This window comes from Marmota marmota, unplaced genomic scaffold (assembly GCF_001458135.2).
Source record: "Marmota marmota marmota unplaced genomic scaffold, marMar, whole genome shotgun sequence".
In the NCBI taxonomy this organism is placed as follows: Eukaryota; Metazoa; Chordata; class Mammalia; order Rodentia; family Sciuridae; genus Marmota; species Marmota marmota.
In genome coordinates, this window is record NW_025999842.1 from 6,685,313 (window position 1) to 6,701,797 (window position 16,485).

Consider the following 16,485-nt stretch of genomic DNA (forward strand, 5'->3'; position numbering starts at 1 on the left):
TATAGTTGATCTTTTGCTTCTTGGATTTGTTTATGTAACTCATTGTCAATGTGATCTTTCATTGTCTGATTTTGCTGTCTAATGTCTTCCTTGAGACTCCAGATCATCTGAAGCATGTAAATCCTGAATTCTTTATCTGACATTCCATCTGCTGCAGATATTACCTCTTCTAAAGTTGAGTTGACCTGCATTGATTGTGGTCCTTTCTTTCCTTGTCTTTTCATACTGCTCGCGTTTCTTTCTGCTTGGTGAAACTGTTGTGTTATTGAATTTTCCCCCTATATATTTATATTGCTCTTGTATCGTTGCAAAGTCTCCCTTGCAGGGGCAGGCGGCGGCTGTGCTCCTCCTCCAATTGGGGTGATCTGTCTATCTCGCTGGCGGGCCGCTGGGCCCCTTCTCCAGGTCGCGTGGTCTGCCTACCTTGCGGGCAATGGCTGGGCCCCTCCTCCAATAGGGATGATCTGTCTACCATGCTGGCAGGCCGCTGGGCCTGTTCTCCAGGTTGCAGGTCTGCCTACCTTGCAGGCACTGGCAACGGCTGTGCCCCTCCTCCAATTGGGGTGATCTTTCAACTAGGCAGGCGTGCCACCGGGCCCCTTCTACGGGACGCGCGGTCTGCCCACCTTGTGGACGGCAGCTGGGACCTTCCTCCAATTGGGGTGATGTGTCTACCACGCCGGCGGGCCTCTGGGCCTGTTGTCCCGGTAGGTCGCAGGTCTGCCTACTTTGCAGGTGCGGGCGGCGGCTCTGCCCCTCCTCCAATTGGGGTGATGTGTCTACCACGCCGGTGGCCCGCTGGGCCTGTTCTGCCGGTCGGTGTCAGGTCTGCCTACCTTTCAGGCGCAGGCAGCGGCTCTGCTCTGCCCCTCCTCCAATTAGGGCGATGTGTCTACCACGCCGGCGGGCCGCTGGGCCCGCTCCGCTGGTCGGTCACAGGTCTGCCTACCTTGCAGGCGTGGGCGGCGGCTCTGCTCCGCCAGTCCTCCAATTGGGGCGATGTGTCTACCACGCCAGCGGGCCTCTGGGCCTTTTCTGCCGGTCGGTCGCAGGTCTGCCTACCTTGCAGGTGCGGGCAGTGGCTCTGCTCTGCCCCTCCTCCAATTGGGGTGATGTGTCTACCATGCCGGCGGGCCGCTGGGGCCTGCTCTGCTGGTCGGTTGCAGGTCTGCCCACCTAGCAGGCGTGGGAGGTGGCTCTGCTCCGCACCTCCTCCAATTGGGGCGATGTGTCTACCACGCTGGCAGGCTGCTGGGCCTGTTCCGCTGGTCAGTCGCAGGTCTGCCTACCTTGCAGGCGAGGGCAGCGGCTCTGCTCCGCACTTCCTCCAACTGGGGCGATGTGTCTACCCGAATGTGAATTCTAATATGGTGTGCATGATGGAGAATGGCCAAGGAGCAGTGAGATGGTCAGTGAGGGATACCTAACTCAAAGAAGCAGCAGGCTGGGGGATTCCTAATATAGCTGTAACTGGATTGAATCCTAACTGACAAATCTTAATAGGTAAGCACTAGTGAGTCAGTGCTAGTCACTATGTTAACAACATACAGTGGTGTCATTTAATTTTATTTATTTCCTGATTCCCCAAATAAAATATAAGTTCCTCAAGAACAGGAAGTTTTGTCTACTTTGTTCTCCTGAGTATTTGTAGCATCTATAGTTGTGCTAATGCTAACATTTCTTTCTATATGTTGGTTAGTAACTGGGCAAGTTATTTCATGTTCTTAGCATCACTCTCCATTTAAAAAATGAGAATAAGAGTACCTAGCCTTTTGGGTTGTGGTAAGAATCAAAGTAATGCATATAAAGTATTTGACACAGACTAAACACTAAGTATTTATTACTATTATTATAACTCTTCTATTTTCAAAAATATTAAGTGCTAACAAAGATGTATTCTGATTGCCATGAAAAAATAACTGGATTAACTATTATGTTAAAAAAGGCTTTAAAATCACATACATGCACATATATACAATCTTATTTGTTTTTACATGTATGTATACATAAGCATTTAACCTTCACACTATTTGTACCTTTCTATGTATGTATGAATAGAAAGAATTCAAAAGTATATAGCAACATCTATCTCTGAGTAGTGGGATTATGTATAATTTATATCTAATTTATAATACTAATTAATATTAGTATAGGAAAGATTATACTGAATAATGAATATTCTATAGGAATAGAAATTAGCATCAGTAAAAAGTATGAAATCATGTGTTCCTTAGTGAACAACAGTCTCAAGATACCTTCTTAGTAGTTTATTATTTTACTAAGGGGAAAGAGTTAGTCATTTAAATGATGTCACTAAAGGTGGGTGAAACAGAGGTCATTGACTGTTTGCAGAAGGTGGCTCAGGTGGGGGAGTTAAATGATCTGAGTGTAGCCCAGAGATAATTCCCAGATAACCCTTTTATTCTGTACCACAAAATTATTGCTATTTTTATCATTTTTAAAAGAGGCTGGTTTCTTTTGTGTCTATATAATTTTCAATCATTATACAAAGATTTCCTGCTTTATAACTATTGGCATGATGAGTTTTCCTGGTTATTTTGCAGAAGGAGCTGCTAGTGACCATGAGCAATTAGTCCAGATGGTTGAATCTAATCCCAAAGATAATGAAGGAGATACTGGACACTGCCTCTTTAACTGACATTCCCTTCCGTTGCTTTGCTGGCAAGTCCCTGATACTGTTTAGGTGTTCATGTGTCTCTAGGGTAAATTCTGTTTAGTTTAAGCCCATTAACGCTGTCCAGTCTCCCTTGGAAATGATGGGTTTAGGAGTTAGAATGTGACTCAGTTCTAATTCAGAGGAAGTTAACTGGGAAAACATTAATCTGCTGGGTCATTTTTCTTTTTCATTGGCCAGAATACAAGATCCTCGAGGAGCATGCTCTTTCCTTTATCCATGTACTAGGTGTGTCTAGAGTTATGTGAACCTGCTAGTGAGGCTGAAGAGTGATAAATACTACAGTCTGGATCTTAAGTCCTCCTCAAAGGCCCATGTATGTGTTAAAGGCTTGGTATCAAGTTTGTGGTTCTGCTGGGAGGTAGCAGAAACTTAAAAAAAAAATTAATAATATTTCCACATCTTTATGGGGCACACTATGATAATCTGATACAGGTATACAATGTGTAATAAATAGGTAGTAAGTAATTGTATCTCTTCAAATGTGTCTTAGGAGTTTTGTACTCTTTAGTCATTTTGAAATATGTTATTTTAGCTAACAGTTATTCTATTCTAGTTCTACAGAAATCCAGAACACATTTCTCTGCATTTTGGTGCCCATTATTGAATTTCATTCTGTCCTCTTTTTCCTTCTCAGTCTCTACTGACCAATATTCTATTCTGTTCTTCTGTACAAATGACATTTTAGTTTCCACAAATGAGAATATGAGGTATTAGTCTTCCTGTGTCTGGCTTATTTCACTTAAAATAATGATCTCTAGTTCCATCTATGTTGCTGCAAATGACAGGATTTCATCCTTTTTTAAAGCTGAAAAACATTCCATTATGTAACTTAAGTGGTGTGGCAATGAACATGGGGGTACAATTTTCTTTTTCCTGTAATGATTTCATCTCCTTTTGATGATAACCATTCTAAATGGTGTGAGGTGGTATCTCAGTGGTTTTGATTTGCATTCCTAGATGATTAATGGAGACTGAGCACTTTTTTCCCCCATATACTGTTGGCCATTTATATGTTTTCTTTTATTGAGGACTGTCTGTTCAGTTCTTTCTCTATTTATTTATTTATTGGTGCTGGGGATTAAACCCAGGACCTTGTATATACTAGGAAAATGCTGTACCACTGGCTCTATCCCTAGCCCCTGTCCATTTTTAAATTAGAGTATATTTTATTTTTTGGTGTTCAGTTTTTTTGAGTTCCTTAAATATTCTGGATATTAATCCTTCTTAGATGAATAATGTTCAAATACTTTTTTCCCATTCATGGGCTGTCTTTTAACTCTGTTGATTATTTCCTTTGCAACAAGCTTTCCTGTGCAGAAGCTGCTTAGTTTGAGATAATTCCATTTGTCTCTTTTTACTTTTGGTACATTTGGGGTTCTATCAAAAAAAAAAAAAAATCATTGCCTACACCATTACCTTGAAGTTTCCCCCATTTTTTTGGTAGTAATTTAACAGCTTCATGTTTTACATCTAGGTTTTTTTTTTTTTTTAATCCCATATAAAGTTGATTTTTGTGTACAATGATCTACTTTCATTCCTCTGCATATATACATCCAGTTTTGCCAACTGAAGACACTGTTCTTTCTCCACTACAAGTTATTGGTGGCTTTGTCAAGTAAGTTGGCTGTTGAATATGGTTTAGTTTGAGTTCTCTATACCCTTCCATTGGTCAATGTATGTGTTTTTAGAGCTCTGTAGTATGTTTTGAAGTCAGGTATTACGATACCTCTAGCTTTGTCTTTTTCTTAAACTCAGGAGCAATTTGGTTATTTTGGGTCTTTTGTGGTTTCACAAATTTTAGAATTTTTTGTTTGTTTGTTTCTGTGAAGAAAATCATTGGTGCTTTGGGAATTGCACTGAATCTATAGACCACAGTGAACATTTAACAATATTAATTCTTCTGATCCATGAACACAAGATTCCAAATTTTTGTGTTTTCTATAATTTGTTCCATCAGTGTTTCATAATTTTGATTGTAAAGATCTTTCAGTTCCGTGGTTAAATTTATTGTTAATTTTTTTTTGTATTCATTGAACATGGGGTGTTTTAAAAATTTTTTTCAGTAAGTTCATTATTGGTACATAAAATGCTATTTTTTATGTTGATTTTTGTATCCTGAAATTTTACTAAATTTATCAGTTCTAACAGGTGTTTTGATAGTGTTTAGTGGTTTTTTTTTTGCATAAAATTATATCATCTGGGAACACAGATAACTTAACCTCTTTCTTTTCAATTTGGATGCCCTGTATTTTTTTTAAACAAAATTCTTATTCATTTTAATTAGTTATACATGACAGCAGAATGCATTTATGCACTTGGATATATCATATATAAATGGAGTATAATTTTTAACATTTTTCTGATTGTATGTTGTAGAATCACATCGGTCACGCAGTCATTAATGTACATAAGGTAATAATTTCTGTTTCATTCTACTATCATTCCTATTTTCCATATACCCTCTCCCTAATCTAAAGTAACTATTCTTCTCTAGCCACCCCACCCTCATATTGTGAATTATCATCTGCATATAAGAGAAAAGATTGGGCCTTTGTTTTTTGGGGGGAATTGGCTTATTTTGCTTAGCATAATATTCTCCAACTCCATCCATTTACTGGCAAATGCCATAATTTCTAATTTCATTCTTCTTTAAATCTGAGTAATATTCCATCAAATATATATATATATAAAATAATCACATTTTTTTAATCCACTCATCTACTGCAGGGCACCTAGGTTGGTTCCATCATTTAGCTATTGTTAATTGAACTGCTATAAACGTTGACATGGCCGTGCTACAGTAGTATGCTAATTTAAAGTTCTTTGGGTATAAACCAAGGAGTGGGATAGCTGGGTCAAATGGTGGTTTTATTCCTCTTACCTAACTGCTTTTGCTAAGTCTTCCAGTACTAACTTAAATCACAGTGGTGAAAGTAGATAACCTGTCTTTTTCTAGATCTTAGAGGAAACACTTTCAGCTTTTTCCCATTCAGGATAATATTGGCTGTGGATTTTTCACACACAGACATTGGTATTTTGAGGTATCTCCCTTATATACTGAATATGTTGAGTTTTTAATCAAGAATGGATTGTTCTGGGGCTGGGGATGTGGCTTAAGCGGTAGCGCACTCGCCTGGCATGCGTGCAGCCCAGGTTCGATCCTCAGCACCACATACAAACAAAGATGTTGTGTCCGCCGATAACTAAAAAATAAATATTAAAATTCTCTCTCTCCCCCCCTCCCTCTTTTTTTTTTTTTTTTTAAAAAAAGAATGGATTGTTGGATCTTATTGAATGCCTTTTCTGTTTTCATCGAGATGACTTTTTTTTTTTCCCTTTCTGCTGAAGTGGCATGTCGTGTTTACTGATCTGCACATGTTGAACCATCCTCCCATCCCTAGGATAAATCCCACTCGATCATAGTATATGATCTTTTTGATTCAACAGCACTGCTGAATTGTTTCCTAGCATTTTGTTGAGAATTTTTGCACCAATGTTCATCAGGGATATCTGTCCATAGCTTATTATTATTATTATTGTTTTTTTGTATTTGTGTCTTGTTTTCGTGTCAGATTGGTGCTGGCCTCACTTTCCATTTCCTCTTGATTCAATTTTGGTAGGTTGTGTGTTCAGCAATTTAACCGTTTCTTCTGCATTTTCCAGGTTTTTTAAGCATATAATTTGTTCATAGTGGTTTCTTATTGGTTTTAATATTTTTCATCTCTGGTTTTATTAATTTGGGTCTTTTTTTCCTTTGGTTAGTCTAGTTAAAGGTTTGTCAATTCTATCTTTTCAAAAAACCAATTGTTACATCAAACTTTGTATTTTGTTTTAATTTTACTTATGCTCTGATCTTTAATATTTATTTCCTTTTACTAATATTGGGGTTGGTTTGTTCATGGTAAGTCCATGAGATGTATTAGATGTTTTTGATGCATGCATTTGTTGCTATAAACTTCTCTCTTAGTATTGCTTTTGCTGTATTCCACTAATTTTGATATGTTGTGCTATCATTTTTGTTCAAGAAACTTTAATATCCTTTTAAATTTCTTCAATTACAGACTGGCCATTTAGAAGCACATTTTTCAATTTCCATTGATTTTTATATTTTTCATTATTTTATACTGAAGAAAATTCATGTACTGATGAGAAAATGTATATTCTCCTATTGAACAGAATGTTCTAAAAATGTCTGTTAGGTCTATTTGCTCTATAGTATGGTTCAGCTCAAGATGTTTCTTTGTTGATTCGTCTGGATGATCTTTCTATTGAGGAATGTGGGGTTGTTAAAGTCCCAAAATATTACTGAATTGATACTTACCTCTACCTTTAGATCTCATAACATTTGCTTTATATATAGTTGGGTGGTTCAGTGTTGGGTGCATATCTATCAACAACTGTTAGATGTGCTTGCTGAATTGACCCTTTTATTGATATGTAATGACCTTCGTTGTCTAACAGTTGATATAAAGTCTGCTTTGTGTGACATAAAAATAGCGCTACTTGTGATTGCTTTCTATGAGGTGGTGGTGATAATCTTTTTCTAATTCTTAACTTTCAGTATATTTATATCTTTACCAGAGAAGTTTTTTTTTTTTTTTTTTTTTTTTGTAGCCAGCACATGGTTGGATCTTTATTACTTTTTAAAAAATCTATTCAGCATGACTTTTGATTGGAGAATTTAATCCATTTATACTCAAGATTATTGCTGATAGATATGAATTTACTCCTGTCCTTGTGTTAACTGTTTTCTGTTTGTGTATTCCATATTACTTTCACTTTTTCATGTGTTTTCATGATGGTGGTTATTATCCTTTTGTTTCTAAGGTAGCACTCCCTTAAATATTTCTTGTAGCGCTGAAATTCATTTCAGATGAATTTCCTCAAGTTTCTGACTATCTGGGAAAGGCTGTATTTTGATTTTATTCTGAAGGACTATTTTTCTGGGTATATTATTCTTGGTTGACAGTTTTTTCCTTTCATGACTTTGAACATATCATGCTATTTTCTTCTGGCCTGTAATATTTCTGCCAAGCAATCTGTTTAAGTTTAATGGGCATTCTCTTATATATGACTTGACACTTCTGCTTTTAGAATTCTCTGTCTTGTACATGTGACATATTGAACATAATGTGCCTTGGTGAAGGTCTTTTTCAGTTGAATCTAGTTTGGGGTACTCTGAGCTTCTTATGTTGGGAGGTTTTCAATGCTTTTCCCGTGTTTTCGCCTTTTCGAATTCCCATAGTGTGAGCAGTTACTTGTTTAATGGTGTCTCACAGGCCTTCTTCATTTTCTTTTCATTTATTTGGGGAAAGGTCTGACTGAGTTAATTCAAGATATATTCTTAAGTTTAGAAATTCTTTCCTTATTCTAGTCTGTCTTGGAAGCTCTCAACTGTATTTTTTACTTCTCTCAAGATTTTTTTTTTTTTTTTTTTAATGATTTGTATTTCTGGTGAATTTCTTATTCATACCCTGAACTGTTTTTCTTTGTTCTTTGTACTATCTCTCTGTATTCTCTTGCATCTTACTTGAGTTTCTTTAGAAGCATTATTTTGAATTCTTATTCAGGTACTTCATTGCGTTCCTTCAAAATTGGACTTATCTCTGGAAAATTATGACATTCCTTTGGAGATGACATATTCCCTTTCATGTGTTAGGTGTGCCTGCTTTGACATCTAAGCACCTGGCATAAGAGTTACTTCTCCTAATTTTATATAACAGCTTTTGTAGGAAGTTTTGTTCATATAGATGGGATAGAGGGTGTCAGCTGGGTAGGTGCTATGGCTTTGATTACAGCTAAGCTCAAAACTGTAGCCGCTGGGGCTGGGGATGTGGCTCAAGCTCAAGCAGTAGTGCGCTCGCCTGGCATGCATGCGGCCCAGGTTCGATCCTCAGCACCACATACAAACAAAGATGTTGTGTCTGCCGAAAACTAAAAAATAAATATTAAAATTCTCTTTCTCTATCTTTAAAAACAAAACAAAACTGTAGCCTCTGATTTCTTCATCTGTATTTTACATCAGCAGTAGCTATGAGTACCTCAATAATCTAGACTCAATAATCATGAAGGCAGCTGCATAACTTTGCAGTGGACCTAGGTTTTCAAAGGTGTGTCTCAGAGTCAAGCACTGATGGTATTAGGGATTGTAATGGCAGTTGCCATGGTCTTGCGGATGTGGATCAGACTGTCCTCAAGTACCACAAGAATGGGTGGCCAGGATTGTGCCATCAAGCAGTCATGATTCCAGAGCCACAGGGTGTGAGGGAGACCTTCCCCAGGTCCTTCAGGATGAATGAGGGAGATCCCTGTGGCCACAGTTCTTGAGTTGCAGGATTGTATGGGACCTGAGGAAGGTCCTCCAGGATGAACATGGGTGATGATGAGGTCTGTGGTCTTTGTTAAGTGCAGATCTGAGGTTTTAGGATACAAATAGGATCCTATATAAATAGGCCCTGATTGTGAGTAATGCAGGAACTGGTTAAGAGATTCTCTAGAACCCAAGGGGCAAGTGCAGACAATGCATGGGCTAAAACCTTTAAAACTATGAGCCAAAGTAAACCTTTCTATAAGTTGATTACCTTAGATAATCAATTAACTAACTAAACCTAGATCTTAGAAGCCCCGAAATCATTCCACTGTTTGTTCATAAAATAATAGCAGCTTGTTACAGAATATCTGAAGTAACTTATAATAAGAATTTTGATGAATGGGCTCAGTCCCTCAGAGCTCATATTAGAGATCAGTCTTACATGGTTTCTAAAGATTTTTATATATTAAATAATCACACTAATGACAAAGTTCTATAACCAGTAAAATGCATATATTCAGTAACTGAAAAAATAAGGAATAGTAACATCAATCCTCTCAGTTGTCTCTAGGGAGTGAATAGAGACTCAAATCATTTCAACTGATGTTTTTGCAGTCAACTAGGAGTGGGAAAATAAGATTTGGAATCTAATGAATGCTAAAACATGAAAGATTAACACTTTCATTAAAGTATTAAAAAATCCCCCCAAATCTTGAGAAATATGTGCCTAAGTTTCTGTCAACTGACTGAAGACAAACTAAAGGTTTTTTTTTTTCACCCCACTGCAGCACATATGCTTTTAAAGAGACATGGTCTGAAAACATTTAGTTACTAAAGGCTTGAAACAAAATACAGAGCATAGAAGAAGCTTTCAGGTTTTCATAATTAACATGCTAAGGAAAAAGCAGTTCACTTCCCAATGATGTTGAGGGTATTTGCTGTAACTATGTTGGAAACTTCTAGGTCACTGCTCAGTTTTCTCATGGCTCTATACAATATTTTTTTAAAATACAGCTAACTACATTGCTTTAAAATTTATAATGTGCTTTTTTACTTGTGGAATAAATGGGACAGGGATTTAACCCTCCTTTCTTAAGGCAACTAGCAGATAACACAAACAACAGTTTTCAGACACTAGATAACATGCAGGACTATGATTCCTGCAAGAAGGGAAAGAAACAGGGAGAGCTCTCCAACTGCCCAGTTTGTTGCCTGGTGGCAGTTTTGAAGTCAATGAAAGTAGCCTGAAAAATTCCTGATGCCTCATACAGGCATAGGAACATTTCACATTTCTATCAGTCTGAGACAGAATGCCTCATAATATACAGAATATCCAGGAGAGTGCACTGAAGGTTATCAGTAGTAGGAATAAATTATTCTTGTTAGAATAGCTACAATAAATTAACACCATATTAAAAGGTATTCAAAGAGTAGTATCATCTTTATTCAAGAGACTCAGTACTTTAGTTTTACAGTAACAAAGTTTAAAACCATGTGGCTGTGTTCCCCACAATTTATGAGTTGAAAAGTTAATCCCTAAGGCAATAGTATTGGGAAACAGGGCTTAATAAGAGGTGATTAGCTCTGAGGGTTCTGCCTTCATGATTGGATTAATGCTGTTATTGCAAAACTGGGATAGTTATCTTGAGAGTGGATTGTTATAAAATGAAGTTTGGGCCTCTTTCTTTGTCTTGCCCTTCCATCTTCTGCCATAGGTTGATGTAAATGAAGACCATTCCCAGATACTGGCACTATGCACTTGGACTTCCCAGCCTCCAGAACTATGAGTCAAATACATTTATTTTCTTTATAAATTACCCAGTCTCAGGCATTTTGTTATAGCAGCAAAACATATTTGAAAATAAAAAAGCTCTTATTTTAGTCTATCTTGAATTCTCTTGACTATCATTATATTGCTAAATTAACAACACTAACTTGACTAAAATCAGTCTTTTAATCTCATAAACATGAACACATAATTCCTTTTATTGCTTGTCCTAAAAATTTCAGGTCTTTGAAATTCTGTAAACTTAATGCTTATGTTAACAAGGTTTTGTGTGCATCTTAAACACTAAACAGGAAGTGCAATGTTGAACTACATAGCTCTTCAACTACTAAAAGAAGACTTAAAAAATTGATTAGTGGCATAATTATAAAGTGTTTTTATATTTATCTCACCATAATGCAATTAACTGTTTCACTTATGTGACTTAAAATATTCTTGAATAATAAAAAATGGTGCATATGGTTCAATTAATAAAATGTACAGGTTTTCTAGTTCTTCATATTTTCTAGAATCAAAAGGATCATAGAGTAATAAAATGGTAGGTTTTCCAGAGACAGCTTCCTTGTAATAATATCATTATTGGTGACCTGGCATGGTTGCTTTATTTCTAATGAAACAGTATCAGTACTAAAGACAACTCGAAAAATATGTCATTCTAAAATACTCTTAATTGTCTTCAACTAAAAGATTTTATGTCAATTAAGAGGCAGAAGCTTTCTTCATCTTTCACCTTTTCCTGTCTGAAGGCAGGGTATAAATTTTTATTGGGCTCTAGAGAGCACTCTTATTAGTGCAGAGAATGCACCAGAGGAATCCTCAGACAAAGCTATACTATTAGTTTTCTCCCATATATTTATCTTTCCACAGTTTCCTACCTTTGGAAACCTGATTTCCTTTCCTGTCATTTCTCTATAAATTTATTGCTCCTTATTGGAGATGCTATGTAAGCTATAGTTTTAAACCACTGCTTTGAGTTATTTTTGATTGTGGTTTCTCTTGCATGATGTGTACTGAATGTGTTAAAATCTGTCATTTATTGCAAGGGTCTGTCTCAACTAGGAACTCATGAGAATTGAAAGAAAAAGATTTTTCTTCCCTGACAGTTTGTGGAGACCCCAATTAAGGACTTTCTGGAATACTCCAGTTGCTCTAGAGCCTATAGATAGGATTGTAGGAAAACTGGCAGAAACTGGTAAAAGGTACAAATTGTCACTACTTACTTCTCCCAGATCTCTGTCTATAGTACCTTGTTGAGAGGGAAGTAAAAATTTCCCTTTGTCCTTTCTAAATTCAGATTAGCAGTGAAAAAAAATCAGTTCTTTGATATTTTTGTCTTTTGTGGATTTGGTTTGGGTAGCTGCTGGTTATCAATGAATAGCCTCCCAGAGATGGCCTTTTGCATTACTTGCCATAAGGATGAGAATCATAGGGTAGAACATAGACATAGATCTTAAGTCTATTGTGAAAACCAGGCTCAGACTGGTGAGTTTGGATAAACAATGCTGAAGCTATTCTAAGAGCCTCCTTTAGTAAGATTAAAAAATAAACAAAAACAAAAATAAAATGCAAGTAAGACTTGATGAACTTTAAAGCAGGTATAGATTTTAATTTTTTTACTCAATTCCCTGACTTTGACCATCCAGAAGATCTTCTGGATTTCTGGTCCTTCTTTCTCAAAATCTGGTCTCATCCTCTCAATAAACTCCTAAAACTCCAACTTCCTGGGAAAATCCTCTAAATGCTCAGCTGTCCGTTTTAACTTCCCCTTTTCATAAAGATTTACAAAAAGCCCTCCAGCCTAATCATCAGGACTAGGGTATACAGGATATTTATGTAAATACTGATAACCAGGAAATAAATCTGACATAGGCTCAGGAACTTCCACTCAAATTTATAGATTTGAGGCAAATTCTAATGACAAAACTTTGGTTTATCCTTCCTAATCTGGTGACGCTTTGAAAGTCCAATCTGAGATTCCTCATTAAAAGTTATAGCAAAGCAGACTTTAACTAGAGCCTGGTCTTGCTGCATTTACGTGGATAATCAAGCTAATGAGACTAGACTTATTTTTGAAAAACTAGTCTATGATTATCTTTGACAGAAACAGATGTGATGTAGAGATAAAGCTGGGTCTCAGTAGCAAATTATAATGCCCCCTGTGGTTATCAGATTCATGCCCTTTTCATTTTCTCTTGAGATTTTGTAATCGAACTGCCATCTGGCCTAGATTCTGAATTCTAGTTTACTTTAATATCAGGCTATATACATATAATTCACCAAAATAATATTTCATAGTTTTCTCACCTTTGTGGCTTGAAATCACTAAAACTTAGATTGTTTAAAACTGCATTTTTTTCTAAAGTTCTGAGACTGAATGATGTGATATAAACTGCAGAGAATCAACACAACTCACATGTGGATAATTTTCAGGCCTGTTGCTGCATGGGGCATTCAGACATTTAAACAGCCAGAATCTAGAAATCTTCTTTATTGGCTTGCCCTCCTAGACTCAGAATGGTCTTTAAAGCAGTTTCTAACCATAATCTTTGTTTTTTCTTTTAAATGTTACTTTATAGAGGCCAAACTTTGGGAGCCACCTCATGGGACAATGTACTTGAATTAAGACAAGCAGAAAAGAACAAATTTTTCTTTTCCTCTACCAATCTTTTATCTTACAACTTCTAATCCAAATCTCTCCCAAACTACGAACTTGGAGAGTTCTAAGCCACTGCTTTGAATTGCCTGTGCCGCATTGATTAATAAGTATGTTTTTCCTTTTGTTAATCTCTTGTTACAGGGGAGTCCAAACTAAGAACTCATGAGGACTGAACAATAAACTATCTTTCTTTCCTGATATTACTTAAAGCAGAAATGGCTATTCCATTTTACCTCCTAAAAAACCCCCAAAGAACCAAACATCTCTCATCCCACTGGACCATAAAACTTTAACAGCAAATACAAACATATAAAAACTTACTGCTAATAATTTGAGCTTCAGCTGGGCAAAGCAGACATTATATAGCAAGTTACTAATATTTTTGTGAGCTGTGATAAGTTTCAGGTTATATCTATGTGTACATTAAAGTTAAAAAAATTAGAGAAATATGAATAATTTAAATACCTAACCAAAATAGTATGCTAAGATAAATTTTTGGTATTTCTTACCTCTTTCTGTAGGATTTCTTCTCGAACTTGAGAAACTGTAAGAGACTCTTGATTACCCTGCAGCTCATTAATTTGACTTTGGAAATGTTTTATAAGTACCTAGGAAATTGTTAAAGAGAACTGTTAATAAAGCTCTCCCTTGAGCACTATTTGAAAAATATAAGAAAGCCAACTCATGACTGAAAAATCTTTAAAAATAAACCTCTATAATGTCGGAGCTTTTGAAAAAGAGTGGATATTATTTTGTATTTTGTAATTAAGCAGAATGCTATATTTTTATTAATTAAAAATAATACAAGTCTTACAGTATCTGTAATGTTAGTCTCATACTTTAGGCAAAGAAATAGAAATACAAGAACAGATATACATCAAGAAACTGAAAACACGAAAAATAACTCTAATGATGTATTTTTACTATTAAATGGAAATCAATATAATCTGTTCATTAAACTCACAATTTTACAATACTGCATTTATAACTGAGAAAAGAACATATTTATGGCCCCATGGTATCATCACATTACTATTCCCACTTCTTCCAAAATGTTCCTTACTACAGAATCACTTAATATAATTCTTACAACTTACTCTGACACCTACTCTTTTGAAAACAAAGTTAGAGAGGTTATCTGAGAGTTTGTATGGACAGTTACTTTTGAAAAACACTTTACATACTTCTGGAATAGTACTATTTATAAGTCATTTGCAATTAAGATGCAGATTTCATTACCCTTCACCCCCTAAATATTTCAACAATGCCTCTTATACTAGGGGCATTTCTCAAGAATCGTAGTAACATCTTTATACTTAAGAAAGTCAGTTTTTTAGTAGCCAGTCTATACACTTCTCTAATTGGAGAATTTGTTTTTTCCTTAAACTTGTTTTATTAAAATTATAAACAGGATAAAGAACAAAACAAACATTCACATATTCTTCATGGATTTTTTTCAAACTTTTTCCCCACTATTTGGGTACATGATTTTTAAGTTGCAGATAAAAGTTCTATTTAATGCTGTTTTTCAACCTACTAACATCATAGAAGATAAGCCACATGGTAAATAAATATTTTTAGATAGTCTAAGCAGATATACTTATTATCCAAGAAGGAAGTCATTTGTTAAGGAAATTGCTGATGAGTTGTCAGCATTCCTCAGGTTCTTAGACTGTACTTCATAAGGGCTAGAGCTTTGTTCATTATTTTATTTCTAGTACCTGACTGTCCACAGACTTTTAATATTTGCTCAATGAATGAAAGATAATAGGAAGAATGCCTGAGGATAATTACTTGTCAGTTGGGACTTGGGAGGGAGGTAGTTCAACATTCAAGCTCAATTACTAATGTCCCAATCATGTTAGACTCAACCATTTGTTACAAACCTTTTAGAGGAAGAGTTAAGAAATGTAGAGTTAATTTTTTAAAAAGATATATTTAACTTTTCTCCTTTAAAATTATATGATAATGGTATCTTTTTTTTTTTCTTAAAAGCCAATACTAGTTTCCCATTTTTATTATCAATCTTCAAAAAGTGAAATTAAAGCACTTACAAATTAAAAATTGTTTTGCTAACAGTCCTAAAAACATCACATTAAAGTCAAAGAAAGATCAAAACAAATTTGTCAGGTACCTCTTGAGTTGCTATTTTACGATTCAGTTCAGCTACTTTGGAAGAAGAATTTTCGACTGCATTTTGACAAAGGAGTTTCTCTACTTCCCTCTGATGAGATGCTTTGAGGGATGCAATATGTGCTGCAGTATCTTCCTTGACCCTATGGAGCAAATGCAAATCACATATAAAAGTAGCTCTTCAATCTCTAACTCAGAGTTATGCTATTTTTGTGCTAAGTCTAGAAATTAAAGAAGCAAAGGGTAAGAGGGGATCAATATTGTGCACCATGCAACACGATTTACAACCTGTAAGTTCTTACAGAGACTCCATGAACACACTATTATTTACTATATTTTAAAAGGGCAAACTTGAGTTTAGGAAAAGTGATATATCTAGGACTCCAGATCAATAAACTTTAGAGCTAGGATTCAAGTCTAGCAAACTGGACTTCAAAGTCTGGGTCTTCTACTTGATCCCCAACCTGCAGTTACATTCTTTGTGGGAATCTAAGGTTCCAAAATATCTTCTTGAATTTAAAGCAAATTGCTTGACCTTTTTATCTTCTAAGGTAAACAGAGTTCTTCCTTAGATTTTTATTTGGATAATCACAGCTGCTTGCTTTAGAATTTTCACTATTTGTGTCCTGATAGCATTGACCAATTTTTGATCCTAGGGCTAGTTGTGAGAATAAAATGATCTTTATGATAATTCTCAGGACACAAGGGAAAAATCTGAATTTAACTTTGACTGTAAATGTGTCTGTCTTTGACAAAATTGATGAATTCCAAAGCAGCTTAAAAGGTAATGACTCACTGTAGATACTTAAATATGGCAATTTAAAAACTACAAATTTAATCGGTTGCTTATTTCACTGTATAATATTTCTTCATGGAATGGTTAGAGTTCTGGGAAAAGCAAA

At 35.8% G+C, this 16,485-nt stretch overlaps 1 protein-coding gene across 3 annotated transcripts in view; it reads right to left on the reverse strand.

Annotated features, from left to right (window-relative positions):
• Cep162 (centrosomal protein 162) overlaps window positions 1–16,485 on the reverse strand; it is an 88,152-nt gene that overhangs the window by 6,383 nt on the left and 65,284 nt on the right. For all 3 annotated transcript variants that reach the window (XM_048804876.1, XM_048804766.1, XM_048804813.1), the window contains exons 25-26: window positions 15,585–15,726; window positions 13,960–14,058 (exon numbers count right to left, since the gene is read on the reverse strand). In XM_048804876.1, coding sequence (XP_048660833.1) covers window positions 13,960–14,058; window positions 15,585–15,726 — 241 coding nt within the window. The remainder of the gene's footprint in view (window positions 1–13,959; window positions 14,059–15,584; window positions 15,727–16,485) is intronic.